At 35.1% G+C, this 16366-nt stretch overlaps 1 protein-coding gene across 4 annotated transcripts in view; it reads right to left on the bottom strand.

The window, feature by feature from the left end:
* Nucleotides 1–16366, bottom strand: part of EEA1 (early endosome antigen 1) — a 168130-nt gene that overhangs the window by 16820 nt on the left and 134944 nt on the right. For all 4 annotated transcript variants that reach the window (XM_036297328.1, XM_036297331.1, XM_036297329.1 and 1 more), the window contains 4 exons: nt 15445–15775; nt 14011–14112; nt 11422–11616; nt 5037–5219 (listed from right to left, as the gene is read on the bottom strand). In XM_036297328.1, the coding sequence (XP_036153221.1) occupies nt 5037–5219; nt 11422–11616; nt 14011–14112; nt 15445–15775 (811 nt within the window). The remainder of the gene's footprint in view (nt 1–5036; nt 5220–11421; nt 11617–14010; nt 14113–15444; nt 15776–16366) is intronic.

The raw sequence follows: 16366 nt of genomic DNA, 5'->3' as shown, positions 1-16366 counted from the left end.
TCACATTATAGTGCTACTAGAGGCCTGATGCACGAAATTTGTGCAAGGGGCTTGGCCCTTGCAGCTGCCCCAGCTGCCTCGGCCCTCTGGACAGTCGTTCTGCTGTTCAGTCTAATTAGCATATTATCTCTTTATTATATAGGATAGCTAATGAATAATTTCTGCAGTGTTCTTTAATAGCTATTTCTATTTTGTCCATTCAACAATTTTCTCCTTTCTTTAAAAATTTTTTATTTTTTCTTGATGACTGGTGAAATGACAAGGAAGAGTACTAGGCTAAGATTTATATTAATTCTGAACTTACCCTAGAATTTCACTTCAATCAGGGTGAGAGATTTACAGTTAAATTCCACTTCAACCTTTCCTCAACAACAAATAGCACATAGCACAACCAATTTGAAATCCAGACAAACTTAAGTATTTCATAAATAATCCAGCAGATGGGGCTAAAAGCATAGATTAGGCCAACCCACCATCTTCCATTCTACTGGTGTCTTGGTGTACACCTTCAGCCAACAGATGGCAGCCTTCCCTTAGACAGGTGTCATGTTACAAGGTTCTGAGCCTCTCCTCTTCTTTCTTATACACAAGATCATATAAAACCACTGAAGCAATAGAAAAATAATGGCTGATGACTATCTCTTATTCTGGCCTATAATATCATTTGAATTTCCATAGGAATTTACTTCTTTTAAAAAAAATTAACTTCTTTAAGTAATTCCGATAATTGTCATTTTGGAAGCATTAATACAGAATTCATCACTACTCTATTTTATTAAAAAAATTCTAGTGAAATTATGATAAAAGAATAAAAGGCTATGAATCAGAAAAACTGAGATCTAATCATGGTTCTGTAATTGTACAACAGTAGGCTTATCACAAACCAAGCCGGGTCTCAGTCTACACAAGGAAGACCTTAATCTATACAAGGAAGCTCTAGAATAGTGCATCTATCCATGGTCTCTTGATAGTTGTAAAACTCTATAGCAGACTTAGCCCTCTGCCTTTCACTTTTTGCCCATATTTATATTTGAATGACTCTTTTATGTATAAAAATATTAGTACTGCCCAGCCGGCATGGGTCAGTGGTTGAGCATCGACCTATGAACCAGAAGGTCACAGTTTTGTGTTTTTTGGTTTTTTTTTAATATATATATTTTTATTGATTTCAGAGAGAAAGGGAGACAGATAGACAGAAACATTAATGATGAGAAAGAATCATTGATTGGCTGCCTCCTGTACGTCCCTTACCGAGGGGGATCGAGCCCGCAATCCAGGCATTTGCCCTTGGCCAAATTGAACCTGAGACCCTTTAGTTCGTAGGCCAATGCTCTATCCACTGAGCAAAACCAGCTATGGCAAGGAGGTCACAGTTTGATTCTGGTCAGGGCATATGCCAGGGGTTGCAGGCTCAATCCCCAGTAGGGGGCATGCAGGAGGCAGCCAATCAGTGATTCTCTATCATTGATGTTTCTACCTCTCTCTCCCTCTCTCTTCCTATCTGAAATCAATAAAAATATATTTAAATATATATGTGTGTGTATGTGTGTATAGATATATATATATTAGTACATGATGTAGCTTTCAGGCATCATAAAAATAGTTGTTGGCTTAATGAAAGGATATTGATTTAAGAGATCTAAGTCCTGTTATTATGTTATGTTCATGGGTAAAATACATTCATATATTTTTAAAAGGGTGTGATTTCTATAGGACTTCTATGAGCAGTCAAGTTTCATCTCCTCTATCAACTAAATACCCTTTAAATTCATCCACATTCTCCATCCTTACTATTACCAGCCCAAGTCACCATCATCTGCAACTGGACTACTGCAAAGTCTCTTCTCTAGTCTCTACATTCCACCATGTTCCCCTATAATCAATACATCCCTTATCCAATAGCCAGTCATTGGCCTAAATACAAATCTGAACAAATCCTTTCAATGGTTCCCTACTACCTTTAAAATAAAGTCCAAACTCTTCCACAAACCTTCCCTGATTTTCAATAGTGTTATAAAGAAAACATAAATAGGCCTTGGCTGGGTTGCTCAGTTGGTTAGAGCATCATCCCAATAGTCAAGATTGTGCTCCAGTCAGGACACATACAAGAAGCAGCCAGTAAATGCATATATAGGTAGACCAACAAATCTGTCTCTTCCTCTCTCCTTCTACCTTCCTTTCTCTCTAAAATAAATCAATAAAGTTAAAAAAATAATAATTTAGCCCTAGCCAGTTTGGTTCAGTGGATAGAATGTCGGCCTGTGGGCTGAAGGGTCCTAGGTTTGATTTCGGTCAAGGGCACATGCCCGGGTTGCCAGTGGGGGAGTGCAGGAAACAGCCAATCAATGATTCTCTCTCATCACTGATGTTTCCATCTCTCCCCCTCCCTTCCTCTCTGAAATCAATAAAACTATATTTTAAATAATAATAATAATAATAATTTAAAGCTATGTAGAGAGGATATGTTTCAGGTGTTTTTTTTTTTTCTTATAACAACTCTTACTAACTTTGAATTTAACTAATCTATGTATATAAAACCCCAATATGCAAATTGACCGAACGGCGTAACTACCGGCAGAATGACCAGTAGCTATGATGTGCACTGACTACCAGCGGGCAGGCGCTCAATGCAGGAGCTACCCCCAGCCCATAGGCCCTGACCGGCTGTGGCAGTGGGGGCGGGGGCAGGGCCATTGAGCAGGCAGTGCTAGGCCAAGGCAGGTGAGAGCAGGGACACAGATCACCCCGCTGGTCGCCCCACAGATTGGCCCCGATTATCAGCCAGGCCTAGGGGCCCTACCCATGCACGAATTTCATGCACTGGGCCTCTAATATATATAATCTAACTGTTGACACTACAAAATTATTTTACTCAATTTCCTTTTTTAAAAAAATATATTTTATTGATTTTATAGAGAAGAAGAGAGAGGGATAGAGAGTTAGAAACATCAATGAGAGAGAAACATCGATCAGCTGCCTCCTTCATGCCTCCTACTGGGGATGTGCCCACAACCAAGGTACATGCCCTTGAACAGAATCAAACCTGGGACCCTTCAGTCTGCAGGCCGACACTCTATCCACTGAGCCAAACCGGTTAGGCCTCAATTTCCTATTTTTGTGTCAAATCATTAGTCACCACTGATTCCTTAGAGACTGTATGTATTGAGCCCTTCTATTTCATCTTGTCTATCTCAGAAACCCTTTCTGTTCCATCCTCTTTAACCTCAATCCTAGTTCTAATCAACTCCTACCTTGATTACTGGAATGTGTGGTGGAAGGAAGGGAAGATAGCCTGTTAACTAATCTCTCTAACACTAGTTTACCCCAGGTCCAATCCCAGCCATCTATAAACCACTTCCAGGTCAAGTTGCCTAAATAACTATTTTCTTCATTTTACTCCTCTTCTTTTCCCCCCAAATGTAAAGTCCAATCATCCTTGCAAGGCATCTAAGATACTTTACAGTTTGATTCCAACCTTTTTAACCTTAGCTTCTAAACACAAACCAGCATTCTAGCAAGACAATTATGTTAATTGTCTCCTGGCTTTGCTCATTCCCACTGCAGCACCTTTTCTCAAACATGCCCCTGAGTGAAATGATCTTTCTCAAGACAGTCTCTGTATTCAAATTCCATGTATCCTTCAGGACCTGGTCCAGTCCTACCTCCTTCATAAAGCCTCCCCTATAGCAACAGACTATGAATAAAATACAGACCTAGTATATTTACATACATTACATATATAAATACTCTATGATTTTCAGAATTTTTAATAATGCACTTTAAATTACAAACAAAAATTCAAACACAAAACACAAATATTATATTTTAGAAAAAAGAAAAAAACAGAAAGACAGAATTGGCTTATTCTTCTATGAGAGAATATAAATGTTCCATTTCCCTTAGAAAACTGATACCTTAATGTTACATAAAAATTATTTACTCTTTTTCCATATCCTTCATTTTAATAAACATGATACTTTATCTAATCAAATAGTATTCCATATCTAGTCTAATAAAAGGGTAATATGCAAATTGGTCGGGACACCCTCACACTAATGACTGAACAGCAAGCTGCATGGGGTGACCAGGCCGGCAGGGGGAAGGCGGGGGGCAGGGGCAGTGAGGGACAACCAAACAACCGAACTGCAGGCTACGTGGGGCGACCTGGTGGGCAGTGGGGGCAGTGAGGGATGACCAAACGACCGAACAGCAGGCTGTGTGGGGCAACCAGGCCAGCAGAGGGGGGCAGTAGGGGTGATCAGGCTGGTGGGGGGAGGGGCAGTTGGTGGCAACCAGGCTGGAAGGGGGGGCAGTGAGGGGTGACCCGGCCAGCAGAGGAAGCAGTTGGGGGCAACCAGGCCAGCGGGGGGGGGGGGGGCAGTTAGGGGCAATCAGGCAGGCAGGCAGGTGATCAGTTAGGAGCCAGCGGTCCTGGATTGTGAGAGGGATGTCCCAGATTGGAGAGGGTGCAGGCTGGGCTGAGGGGGACCCTCCCTCCCCCCATGCATGAATTTTGTGAACTGGGCCTCTCATGCTTAGATTATTAATGCTAAATTTACTTTGAGCTATAACCTCCTAATTTTAATCATCAGGCATTCCAGTAGTCTTAAGAGGTAACAAATATATAAAGCTAAAGTCACATTAGCTGATAAGAAACAATAAACTGCTTTCATTTTCACAAGTAGTTTACATTTAAAACTCCTTAGATTTTTTAACTGTAAGACATTTTAAAGTTTTTATTTTACATAAAGATAGCAAAGTCCCTAGATAAGCTAATATGTTAGCAATTAATAAATTCCCAACTTTTTACTATTACTGGTGTTATTTTTAAATGCATATACTTATACATGTATTTTGTTATAAGACAATTTCATTTTTAAAATGCATGCTTCTCCAAAAATAATAATTTAATAGAAAACAAGTGCAAAATTCCACAAATATTAGCATTCCCTTGCCCATTTGGGTTGAAATCAATCATTTAATGAATGTCTATAAACAACTTACTGATTTTTATTAAAAAATATAGTTTACTATACCTTAAGGTCTTGCCTTGTTGCAAGAAGTTCAGATTCCTTCCCATAGAAATCAGACTGAAGCTGTTTTAGGTTTTCCTGACTTTTTTCATATGTGTTTTGTAACGTTGACATTTTCTCCTTCTCTGTTGCAAGTTCCCGCAATGCCTGGGTTAGCTGCTGCTGTAGTTTATTCTCAAGCTCTGTCTGAAACATACAATAGCTATTTAAAACGGTATGTATGCCAAAAATCAGGTACAAATATAAAATGAAATCCACACAATTAAGAAGATTCCAAGGACAGACTAAACTGCATCCACGCCCTGTAATTATTTTACTTTAGTAAAGAGTAACATACTTACCTTATAGTTACAAAGTTAAAGAGTTACAAAATCCAACAAGTCCCAATTTCAAATCCAAAAAATTAACAACCAATTAAATAAAGGAAAAAAGCATGTCATTGGGAAGTCCTAAGTATCAAGGTCTCAGGAAACTGAGGGTAACGACCACATTCTGGTGGAAGACGTAGCACTAAAGGCTGTATGTACTAGTAGAAGATGATATAGCTCAAAGTTAAACTAAAGGAAATTTCTCCATGAAACAAATTAAAAAGCCATTACTGTGTTGAAGTTATTGGTTTTTCTCCTTGAAATTAAAAAATAAATTAGGAAATTTCTCCAAGTCATCTTTATTATCATCAAGGCAGAAAAGAAAATCTTCCAAGGTCCAACTTCTCTAAACTCTAAAGTTGTCTTTTGTTTTTAAGACTCAGTAGCTATGCACAAATTATGGCATAATTAAAATGCATGTGGGCACAGTATTAAAAAAAGAACTTGGCTTTTAACTATACCCCTTCAAATAAGTTGCTATGAGGTCACCAGCAACCATCTTGTTCCAAAATCCGATAGTTATGTTTTTGTCCACATCTTACTTGACTTCCCTGCAGTACTTGAAATACTTGATAGTGTCCCCTCCTAGAAACATTCTTCAACCTGGTTTCCAGGCACCTATGTTTTAGGTTCTCCTACCTCACTGGTCATTCCTCCTTAAAATCTTTTATTAGCTCCTCTTCTTATGTTTGACTTCTCAACATTATAGAGCCCAACTTTCTGTCCATGGCCCTCTTCTGTTCTATATAGTCTCTATCTATAAGATCTCAACTAGACTCAAGGCTTTCAATATTGCCCGACTGGTGTGGCTCAGTGGTTGAGCATCGACATATGAACCAGAAGGTCATGGTTTGATTCCCAGTCAGGTCATATGCCCGAGTTATGGGCTCGATTCCAAGTGTGGGGTGTGCAGGAGGCAGCTGATCAATGATTCTCTCTCATCATTGATATTTCTGTATCTCTCCTCCTCCCTTCCTCTCTGAAATCAATAAAAAATACATTTTTTAAAGATCATTTATTTTAGCTTTAACCTCTCCGCCTAAACCCTGGGTTCATTATCCAAGTACTTCCCTGGCATCTTTACATGAGTGATTGACAGATAATCTATCTCAAGCAGAATTTTTTGTTAATGACAGCAACCCTACTCATTAAAAAGCTACTACTTCCCCCAGTAAATATGGTCATCCATCTACTTGCATGAGTCCCAAACCTAGAGTTATTCTTGATTCCTCTTTCATCATCTCTTACCTTCTAATCTATCAGCAAATCCTGATGACTCAACTTCCAAAGCATATTCCCAAATCATCCACTTCTAACACTTTAGTTCATGCCATCATCATGTACTTTCTGAACTATTGCAATAGTTTTGCAATGCCTTCCTTGCTTGCTTTTTTATCTCCCTTTAGTCAGGCTGTACTATTCTCTGCGCAAAATTCTCCAACTGAGTCTAACTGTCCTTAGAATAAAATATATCATTCTCTGTTATCTTATAATCAACATGTTTGCATGTATATGCTTTGGTCCCTGTCTACTTCTCTTGAGCTCACCCCATATCACTCTTCTCTCCCACTATACTTAACCTATATTAGTCTTCTCTTTTTAGAAATACCAAGCTTGTTCTAGCCTTGAAGTCTTTGTACTAGTTGTCTCCCCTGACCTTTATATTTCATATATTATCTCAAATCTCTTCAGAAAGGCTTCTTTGATCACCCAACCTTCAATAGGGCTCTATCCTATCACTATCTTTCACATCACCTTGTTTAGTTTCTTCCCCCAAGAAAGTGTAAGTTCTATGAGAACAGGTTCCTCGTCTGTTCATGGCTATATCTCTAACATCCAGAATTGTGCCATGGCATAAAATAGGTGCCTAGCAATATTTCTTGAATAAATGAGTGACAAATAGATTTGAAGTAGAAAAGCCTGAAATGTCTAAGGGATTATTGGTCCAGATAAGAGAAAAAGACAACCTAGACTAAAACTGTGGCAGTGGGAAATGAAAAGAGAGGATGGATAGAGACCAAGGAGGCAGACTGACAGAGGGTGGTGCTCACTACCTATAGAGAAAAATGGGGTCGGTTTCCCCACACAATGTCTGGTAACATCCCATGTCACCTCCCTTTCATTTCCTATATTTTAGATTTTTCATGATGAAGAATTCCTGGACGTCTTTTTCCTTGTTGAAGACTATACTGTATTTACACATTTTCTTTTGTAGAACATTGCTTCTTTTCTTTAACATTTTTCACATGTCCTCTGTTCTTTAGTAACTTTTATGGCTTTCATCTAAGCCCTCTGAGAAGTCTCAACAATGACCATAATGGCCCTTCAGGCTTATATTTGAGCCTTCATTATCTTTATTCTGACAGATTGATTCACTCATTTCTTTAAAAAAAAATAGTGATAGTTCATTTGTGAAAAGACACAGTTCTCTGACTTTAAGGAACTCAAATCTAGTAGCGGGGAAGTGAAATTAAAAAAAAAAAACAAAAACAGAAACAAAAACAGCCCTAGCTGATTTGGCTCAGTGGATAGAGTGTCAACCTGCAGACTAAAGGGTCCCAGGTTCAATTCCGGTCAAGGGCACATGCCCGGGTTGTGGGCTCCATCCCCAGTAGGAGGTGTGCAGGTGGCAGCCAATCAATGATTCTCTCTCATCATTGATGTTTTTATCTCGCTCTCCCTCTCCCTTCCTCTCTGAAGTCAATAAAAATATTTTTTAAAAAAGATCAAGGCAACAGTTTGATAATTGCTTTAATAGCAGTAAAACTAAAGCCCCAAAGAAGAATACAGAAAAGCCAATCTTTTTCAATTTATCCTTTACAAACGTACATTTTTTTCCTCTTAAAACAAACAAACAAACAAACAAACAAAACAAAACAAAACAAAACCAAAAAAACCCTCCAATATTAAAATTTTTAAGTGGAAATAACTATACAACATCTACTGTGATTTGGATTAATCTAATTTTGTGGCCTCAACTCCCCTTACTTCTCTACTTACCATGCACTCCAATAGCTAATGTTCTAAATGTCCAAACTTTGCTAATACTATTTTCTGTCTCTGAAATGCCTGACTTCCATCTTTTCTTAACCTTGTAAAATTATAATTAGAAAGGCAGTCACAATTTCCACTAAATTCTAATTTTTCTTATATTTCTATTTAAGTTCTTATTCCATTCTTCTTTATTTATTACAGTTTTTTCTTTACATACCTGCTCCCTCATTAAATTATAAGTTACTTAAGAGTAGGGGACCATATCCTATTCATCCTGTGATTCTTGATCAATGGCTCCTAAACCATCATATGTATGATTTTATATATGTAATAATTATGTGTAAATATATGTAAATCAAAATATGATTACATGCAAATATATACATAGAAAATATCTATGTTTTATATATATATATATATATGAGTGTACACATATATAATATACATCTACATACATTTAAACATTATGCTTGGTTTTCCTATTTCAATGTGGACCACTGATAACTTTGTCACAGACCATCACTGCATGGCCTACCGTGCACACTGATACTCTTAGATCATAGTTTGCTATACTTTCATATAATATCCAACATACTACACTGGGCACAGTAATAGGTGCTTTAAATAAATACATTATCTCAATTATTACAACTAGTGATAATGCATACAAATAACTCTATGACCCCATTTTATTTAACTCAGAAAGATGAATCACTTCCCTGTGAGCATAAACCTAATGTATGTTATATAAAATTTAAATTCAGATTTGATTGGCTCTAAAATTTATCTTTTTTCCATGATGTTACACTGCTCCTCAACAAAACCTAACTATTCTTGCCTTTCAGTGATTGTCCAGTTACTTTAAATTTCAAGTCTAATCTACAGAGACTAGTTATCCACCTAATACTCCCCAAAATGCTGTCTTCCCCAAGGTTAAAAAATGTATTCTTTAGCCCTCGCTGGTTTGGCTCAGTGGATAGAGCACTGGCCTGTGGACTGAAGAGTCCCGGGTTCGATTCCAGTCAAGAGTATGTAATTTGGTTGCAAGTTCTTCAACCTGGGCCCCGGTCAGGGCTCGTACAGGAGGCAACCAATCGATGTGTTCCTTTCACATTGATGTTTCTTCTCTCTTTCTCTCTCTCTTCACTCTCTCTAAAAATCAATGGAAAAATATCCTCAGATGAGGATTTAAAACAACAACAACAAAAAATACATTCCTTATTCTAGCACCCATACACTAACATTAGTAAACTACTACTATGGCTGAACGTTCATGTCTCCCCTGAAATTCATATATAGAAATCATAACCCCCAATGTGATTGTATTTGGAGGTGGTGCCTTTGGGAAGTCACTAGGTCATGAGGGTGGAGCCCTCATGAATGGAATTAGTGCCCTTATAAGATGAAATATAAGAGTGATAATCTCTCTCTCTGCCATATGAGGTTACAGTGAGAAAGCTGCTGTTACAAACAGGATATGGACCCTCACGAGACACTGGATATGTCAGATGCCTTTATCTTGGACCCCCCAGCCTCCAGAACTGTGAGAAATAAATGTTTATTTTTCAACCACCCAGTCTATGGTATTTTTGTTATAGCAGTTGGAACTAAGGCAACTACTAATAAGAGCATTTCTTATAAATCTCATAATCCTAACGTGTCATGTAGTAAAGCCATGCAAAATATAGGCAATATTAATCATAAATCTGAAAGAAATTTTATTGTAACCAATAATTTAATGAAAACGAAAGTGTGCTGGAAAGAGTTTTTTTTAATTAACTAAGTTATGATGCTATAAAAACAAAGATCTAGGGAATACTTGGATATGAAACTAATAGATTTGGGGGGAAAATGACATCAAGATATCAAAGCATAATAAAATAAAACGGATGGTGACATTTTCCAAAAAGAAGAAGATATCAAAGCATATAACAAAATATGTATTATGATAATTCTATCCTGACCTATGATTATATATAACAACACACAAAAACGGATAGAAACATTTGTCTACTCTTGTTTGTATTATTAAAAATTATTCTTTTTAGCCTGGCCAGTATGGCTCAGTGGTTGAGTGTCGACCTATGAGCCAGGAGGTCATGGTTCAATTCCCTGGTCAGGCCATATGCCCAGGTTGTGGGCTCGATCCCCATTGTGGGATGTCAGGAGGCAGCCAATCAGTGATTCTTTCTCATCATTGATTTTTCTCTCCCTCCCTCTCTGAAATCAATAAAAATAGATTTAAAGATAAATAAATAAAAGTTATTCTTTTTATAAAATAGCATAATCATAATTATAAAAACTGGTCAATGTGAAATATATATTTGTAGAATTAATATTTTTCCTCTAGTAATATGACAGTTACCACGTAATATATGATGTTTTACTTTTTTCTACATAGTAGTGATTTTAATTCTCTCTTCTCCATGGGACACTTAATATGCATATACCAAAAGTAGGGGAAAATTCATTTTGTTAAAATATCAAGTATGGTTCATTTTTATGAACTCTTGTCTAGACAGTATTAAAACATATTTACGAATTAAAATAGATGCTCAACAACAAATTAAAGTAGGTTTGGAAATAGAAACCATTATGATAACTTAAAATATCAAATAATCATAACTACATAACATCTACACTACTGATTTTTTTATATCCAATTTTGTGATTTTTATTCTTGATTATTTTCTCTTAGTAAGAATAATTTACTTTTAAATACACTAGAAATGTTGTATTAGTCATCCCTTTAATAAGTGTTATATATTATTTTACAAAAAGATCCTTTTATGTATATCAGAAAAATGATTTATTCTAGAATTTTAAATAAGAATTACCTGACAATGGTTAGAAGTAAATCAGAATCTAGACTTAGATATTTAATCATATAATTAAGTACTTTTACACATTTAACTTAGAAATATTTTGAGCATATAAATATTCTTCGTTGCAATTCATGTGTTAGGTATCATATTATCTTAATTATAGTTTTTCTTCCCAGAAAAAGTAAACAAACATATCATTACCTTCTGTGAGACAGCAATTTTAACTTCTCCTTGGAGTGCTTCAATTTGCTTTTTCCTCTCTTCAGTCAATTGCTTTAGCTCATTTATGTTCCCCCGAAGTTGCTGTTCTTCTTTTTCCTTTTGTTTTAAATTATCCTGGGCCTGTATGACTTGTCCCTGCATTGAATTGAGTTCCAACTTCAACTGATGAGAAGTCTATAAGAAAAGGAAATCCGTTTAGCATTCATTTATTCATCAAACACACATTTACTGACTATCTACTACTTGCCAACCACTATTCTAGGTAGAAACTACTGAGCCTATTGGCCACAGATAATCAATAGTGAACCAAAAACAAAACAAAAATCCTTGTATTCATGGAGCTTTTATAATTGACACTATTCACCATTAGATGACACACTGGATTAATCTTTAATATTTGTTTAATCCTAACTTCCTTTTAAATTTATGATTTATGTATTTGGACAGAGCTTGTAAATGAACTAGACAAGTATTCCCTTGTGTCATAGAAAATAAGAATATCAACATCAATCTTTAGATTGCTAGAATGTCTATTGTCTTTCTAGAACACAAAAAAACCTTGATATAACGGGCATTCGGGAAAAGGGGTGTCCATTAAAGCTGAAAAACCTATTACATAATAAAGTAGTTTTTCCTAATGCGTATGTTAAAAAATTGACAAATTAGTTAACCTGTTTTTACTTATGTAGACACATTTGTGTAATTAAAATTAAGTATGTATGAAATTTAATTTCACAAAGTTTTCTATATGTATTACTGAATAGGTCTAATAAATGTGTGCATTCACTAGTCACCACGAGTGGCTGAGATGTGGCTTAGCGCACCTTGAAACATTGGCTGGCACACATTAAAACTGCTGCAAAAATTCACACCAAGTGACAACAGAACCAATTACCATGCACGATGCAATGTGATCATGTGCTAATCATTCGCCGAACAGTGTTTACGGACGGTGACTCTTAGATTTAAATATGTAGACTATAATTGTAGATATGTAATATTTATTTATGGCAGTGAAATTACTACAGTGTTTTTTCCAACATATGACCCATTCACAAAAATTTGTTAAAAATAACAGTGAATTCATAACAAAAGATAACCTGTTCATTTAATTATAAGCAAATTTTGGTTAAAAGAATTTTAAAATTAATAGGGTGTTAATTTTTACTTATGACATATGGACCGGAAATTTTGTTCATTAAATCCGAAGTATGTTAAATGGAGGTCTGCAAAATTAAGGGTTATTTTATTCTCAAAATGCTAACTGAGCCTGCTGCCCAGGGTAAATCAGAAAGAATAACTTCATATTAACTATGACAAAAACTAAAATCACTTTGGGAAATACATTTAGTATCTGTCTGATGACACTAAACCACACCACACAATAGTTTCCTCATTTAGAGAAATGAGACATATTTTGCTACTACTTTTTTTTACTATCTACTAGCATATATTTCTGTTCAAAATTAGATACCGTATATAGAAGTTACATTGAGGTTCCTCTGTGGCCAAAGTGAACTATCTCCTGCCCTTCCAGCCAAAGTCATGTTTTAATGTTATATGTATATTTCATTAGGAACCTAACTTGAGCATTTGACCATATTCAAAGTTACTTTTTAAAGTTCCAGTACTACATATAAGTGCTTCAGCTATTTCCAATGCAAGGGAATATTTTTGTGTAAAATAGGGGCCAGATAATGTAACAATAATGATGATTATGTTGTGATAACCAGTAATAAAAATAAAGCTAAGAGTGAGCATTTATTTTATTCTAATCAGTGTTCTAAGCACTTTAAAATATATTAACCCATATATTTCTCACAATATTCCTATGTCATAGATTCTTATTATTAGCCCCGTTGTACTGCTGAGGAAACTGGAGCACAGAGAAATTAAATCATCTGCCTAAAACAAGGCAAGACAGAATAACTAATAAGTGGCATTGCCAGTAAATATTTCTGGACAATCTGGATTCAGACCTTGAGCACTAAGCCACCATAATTTCATATTAATGACTTGTCAGGAGTAGGTTTTGTTGCTTTATCAACTCAGATCTCTAGAAAGCTACATGCCTGAACTCTAGTTGTTAGAGGTGTCTTCAGAGAATTACAACTATATATTATAACCACTATTTATTCATTTGTTTGTTTGTTTGTGATAGAGAGCAATAGAAAAAATCTCGATTGTTATTCAACCAATATCATATGTACCAATACAAATGTCCATGAAATAAAGAGCACTTAAAAAGTCATTTCTATGGAAAGCCCATCAAGATTTTTTCCAACACTAATTCCTAATTTAGATTAGCTAATAACTCAATAGTTAGTTGACTCAATTTTTCATCTTTAATTATAATTCTCAATTCTGGGCCTTTTATTATAAAGTAGCTTAAATCTTTTTAGTAAGAGGTAGAACATAAATTATAGTTTTAAACTATGTATATATGATTCATTATATTTCAGGGAAATAAACCTTCCTTTGATTTAAGCATCAGTGTGAAAATATTTTTTAAATATAAAGGCCTTTTATACTTTATATATTTTATGATATATAAAAAGAAAATCTTACCTCCTTCTCTTTTTCAAGTGACTTTTTCAGTTCATTCTGATCCTTAAGTGTGCTTTCCATCTGTACTTGAAATTGATGCTTCAATTCTTTGCAAGTTTTTTCCTAAAAAAATAAAAACTATATTATGCAGAAAATATTTGTAGTAAGTATAAGAAGTTTGGTTTATAGGCTTAGTTAAGATCCACACAAGGAAATAAACTAGAATCACTGGTGGTTTAAAATGGGATAGAATTTTCCATTTCAATTATAAAAACAAGCACATATAGCAATAAAAGCAGAGAGACAGGAAAAGGCTAAACATTTCTATCATCAATCAACAGTTCCAATAAATGTTTTAAATAACATATAGATAATATTTTAGAATATTTTTATAACACAAAATTAATTATAATTAACTTGTCACATAATTTTTAAAGTAGTGAAAGCAAAAAAAAATTTTAACAGTAATTATTAAAACAATAAATAAAAAATAATCACAATTTAAGAGGGAAGAAGTACAAATAAAAGATTTTACCAAACAGAAAGAAACATAAAAGTAACATACTAGTATCATATGTTCTTTATACCACTAAACACTTTTACTCTTAAGAACAAAAGGATATTACTTACACTGTTATTCTGTGTTATTTTGGGTTAAAATATTTCTGAGAATACATTCCCCTTTATGCATTTCCTAGACTGTGAGACTTTTTTTCTCTATATTTTAAGTAGGTTTTATGGTATCTCTAGACATGGTATTATCCAGAGTTTTAGAATCTACATATATAACAGCCTAAGCAACTGACTGAATGACCGGTTGCTATGATATGCACTGACCACCAGGGGACAGATGCTCAACACACACAGGATCGGGCTCCCTCCTGTCTGGATCGGGCCTACGGGGATTGGGCTCCCTCCTGTCTTGATCAGGCCTGCAGGGATCAGGCCAAAACCGGCTATCTGACATCCCGAGGGGTCCCGGATTGCAAGAGGGCACAGGCCAGGTCGAGGGACCCTACTGGTGCATGAATCTGTGTACCAGGCCTCTAGTATTCAATAAATATTAGAAAGTTTATAGTACCAGAATTAAGAGTCAAGCTCTTTCTTGTCTTTTTTCTTTCACAGATACTTGAATAATGTTTCAACTAGTAGCTATATTCTCTGTGGAAATGTCTCTGAGGACAAACTTGCTTCAGTCTCTCCCAAATCTCGCATCATACTAGCAATAAAATAAGATTGTACATTCAACTGAAACCCTGGGTCTTTGAAAAATTACACATGCACATGCCAATATCTTTTCCTCAGGTTAAGCAATCCCAATTCCTTTCCTCATAAGAATTATTTAAATCATTTAAATGTAGGACAAAATGTCAACAATGAATTAAGTAGAAAAATCAGTACATCTTAGTTTAAAAATATCACTTCTACCTAAGAAAGCAAATGTAAACAACTAACCAAATCTAATATAGCAGCCTTTCCTTTCTGATTTTCCTTTTCAAATTCACTTTTGGAGTTCTTCAAAGAATCAGAAACTTTTGATAATTTCTCTTTTGCTGCAGAAAGTTCTGCCATTAGAGTTTCTTTCTCCATCTTCACTTTTTGTAATTCTGCTACTGCTGTTTGAATTTTGTTGTTCAATTCCTTGTGCTGCATCTTTGCATCTTGACTTAAATTTTCTATTTCTTTTTTAAGAGTTGTTTTTTCTTCCTCTTGCTTGGTAAGCATTTGCTTAATATTTTCAAGGGCTTCAGATTTTTTCTGTAGGTCCAACTTTGTACTGGATACTCTAAATAGACAAGAAACAATTTCTTTAAATGATGCATAATTTACCATCCCTAATATAGCATTAAAATTAATAAATTAGTATTGAGTTCTAAAACTTTCTTGCGTAGTTAAGAAGTAAAAAAAAAAAAAAATTAAACGTCATAAAATCACACAACTAAAAAATGCTTTAAAACACATATTGTGATCATTTAACAGATGATAATTTTTCTCAAGTCAAATAACTCAATACCATCTAAGCTTCCTGACTTAATTCAGTCTTATCCACAACAATGGATCAAAAATAAAATTAAAACTCTGCATATAACAGACCCTCTAGTCTATAATAGCCAGAAACTTTCCTATTTATTGTGTTATCCCCCAAGCACATAGAGAACTTTGCCTCTTTTCTTGAAAACATAAAATACATTAACCCAGAAAAAATAAATTAAAAAAAGAAATATTTCATTTCAAACAAAGAGGAAAGACAAATGATTTACTTTAATCCTAGAGTTTAGCAGATTATACAAGAGATTTGTTATCATTTGTTCATTAACTTAAGTTTTCTATCCCTAAATGAATAAAGTGCAATATTAGGAAATGTATATATAGCTTT

This window comes from Myotis myotis, unplaced genomic scaffold (genome assembly GCF_014108235.1).
Source record: "Myotis myotis isolate mMyoMyo1 unplaced genomic scaffold, mMyoMyo1.p scaffold_m19_p_3, whole genome shotgun sequence".
NCBI classification, from domain to species: Eukaryota; Metazoa; Chordata; class Mammalia; order Chiroptera; family Vespertilionidae; genus Myotis; species Myotis myotis.
Note: the sequence above shows the minus strand (reverse complement) of the source record. Positions and strands in the feature narration are given on the sequence as shown.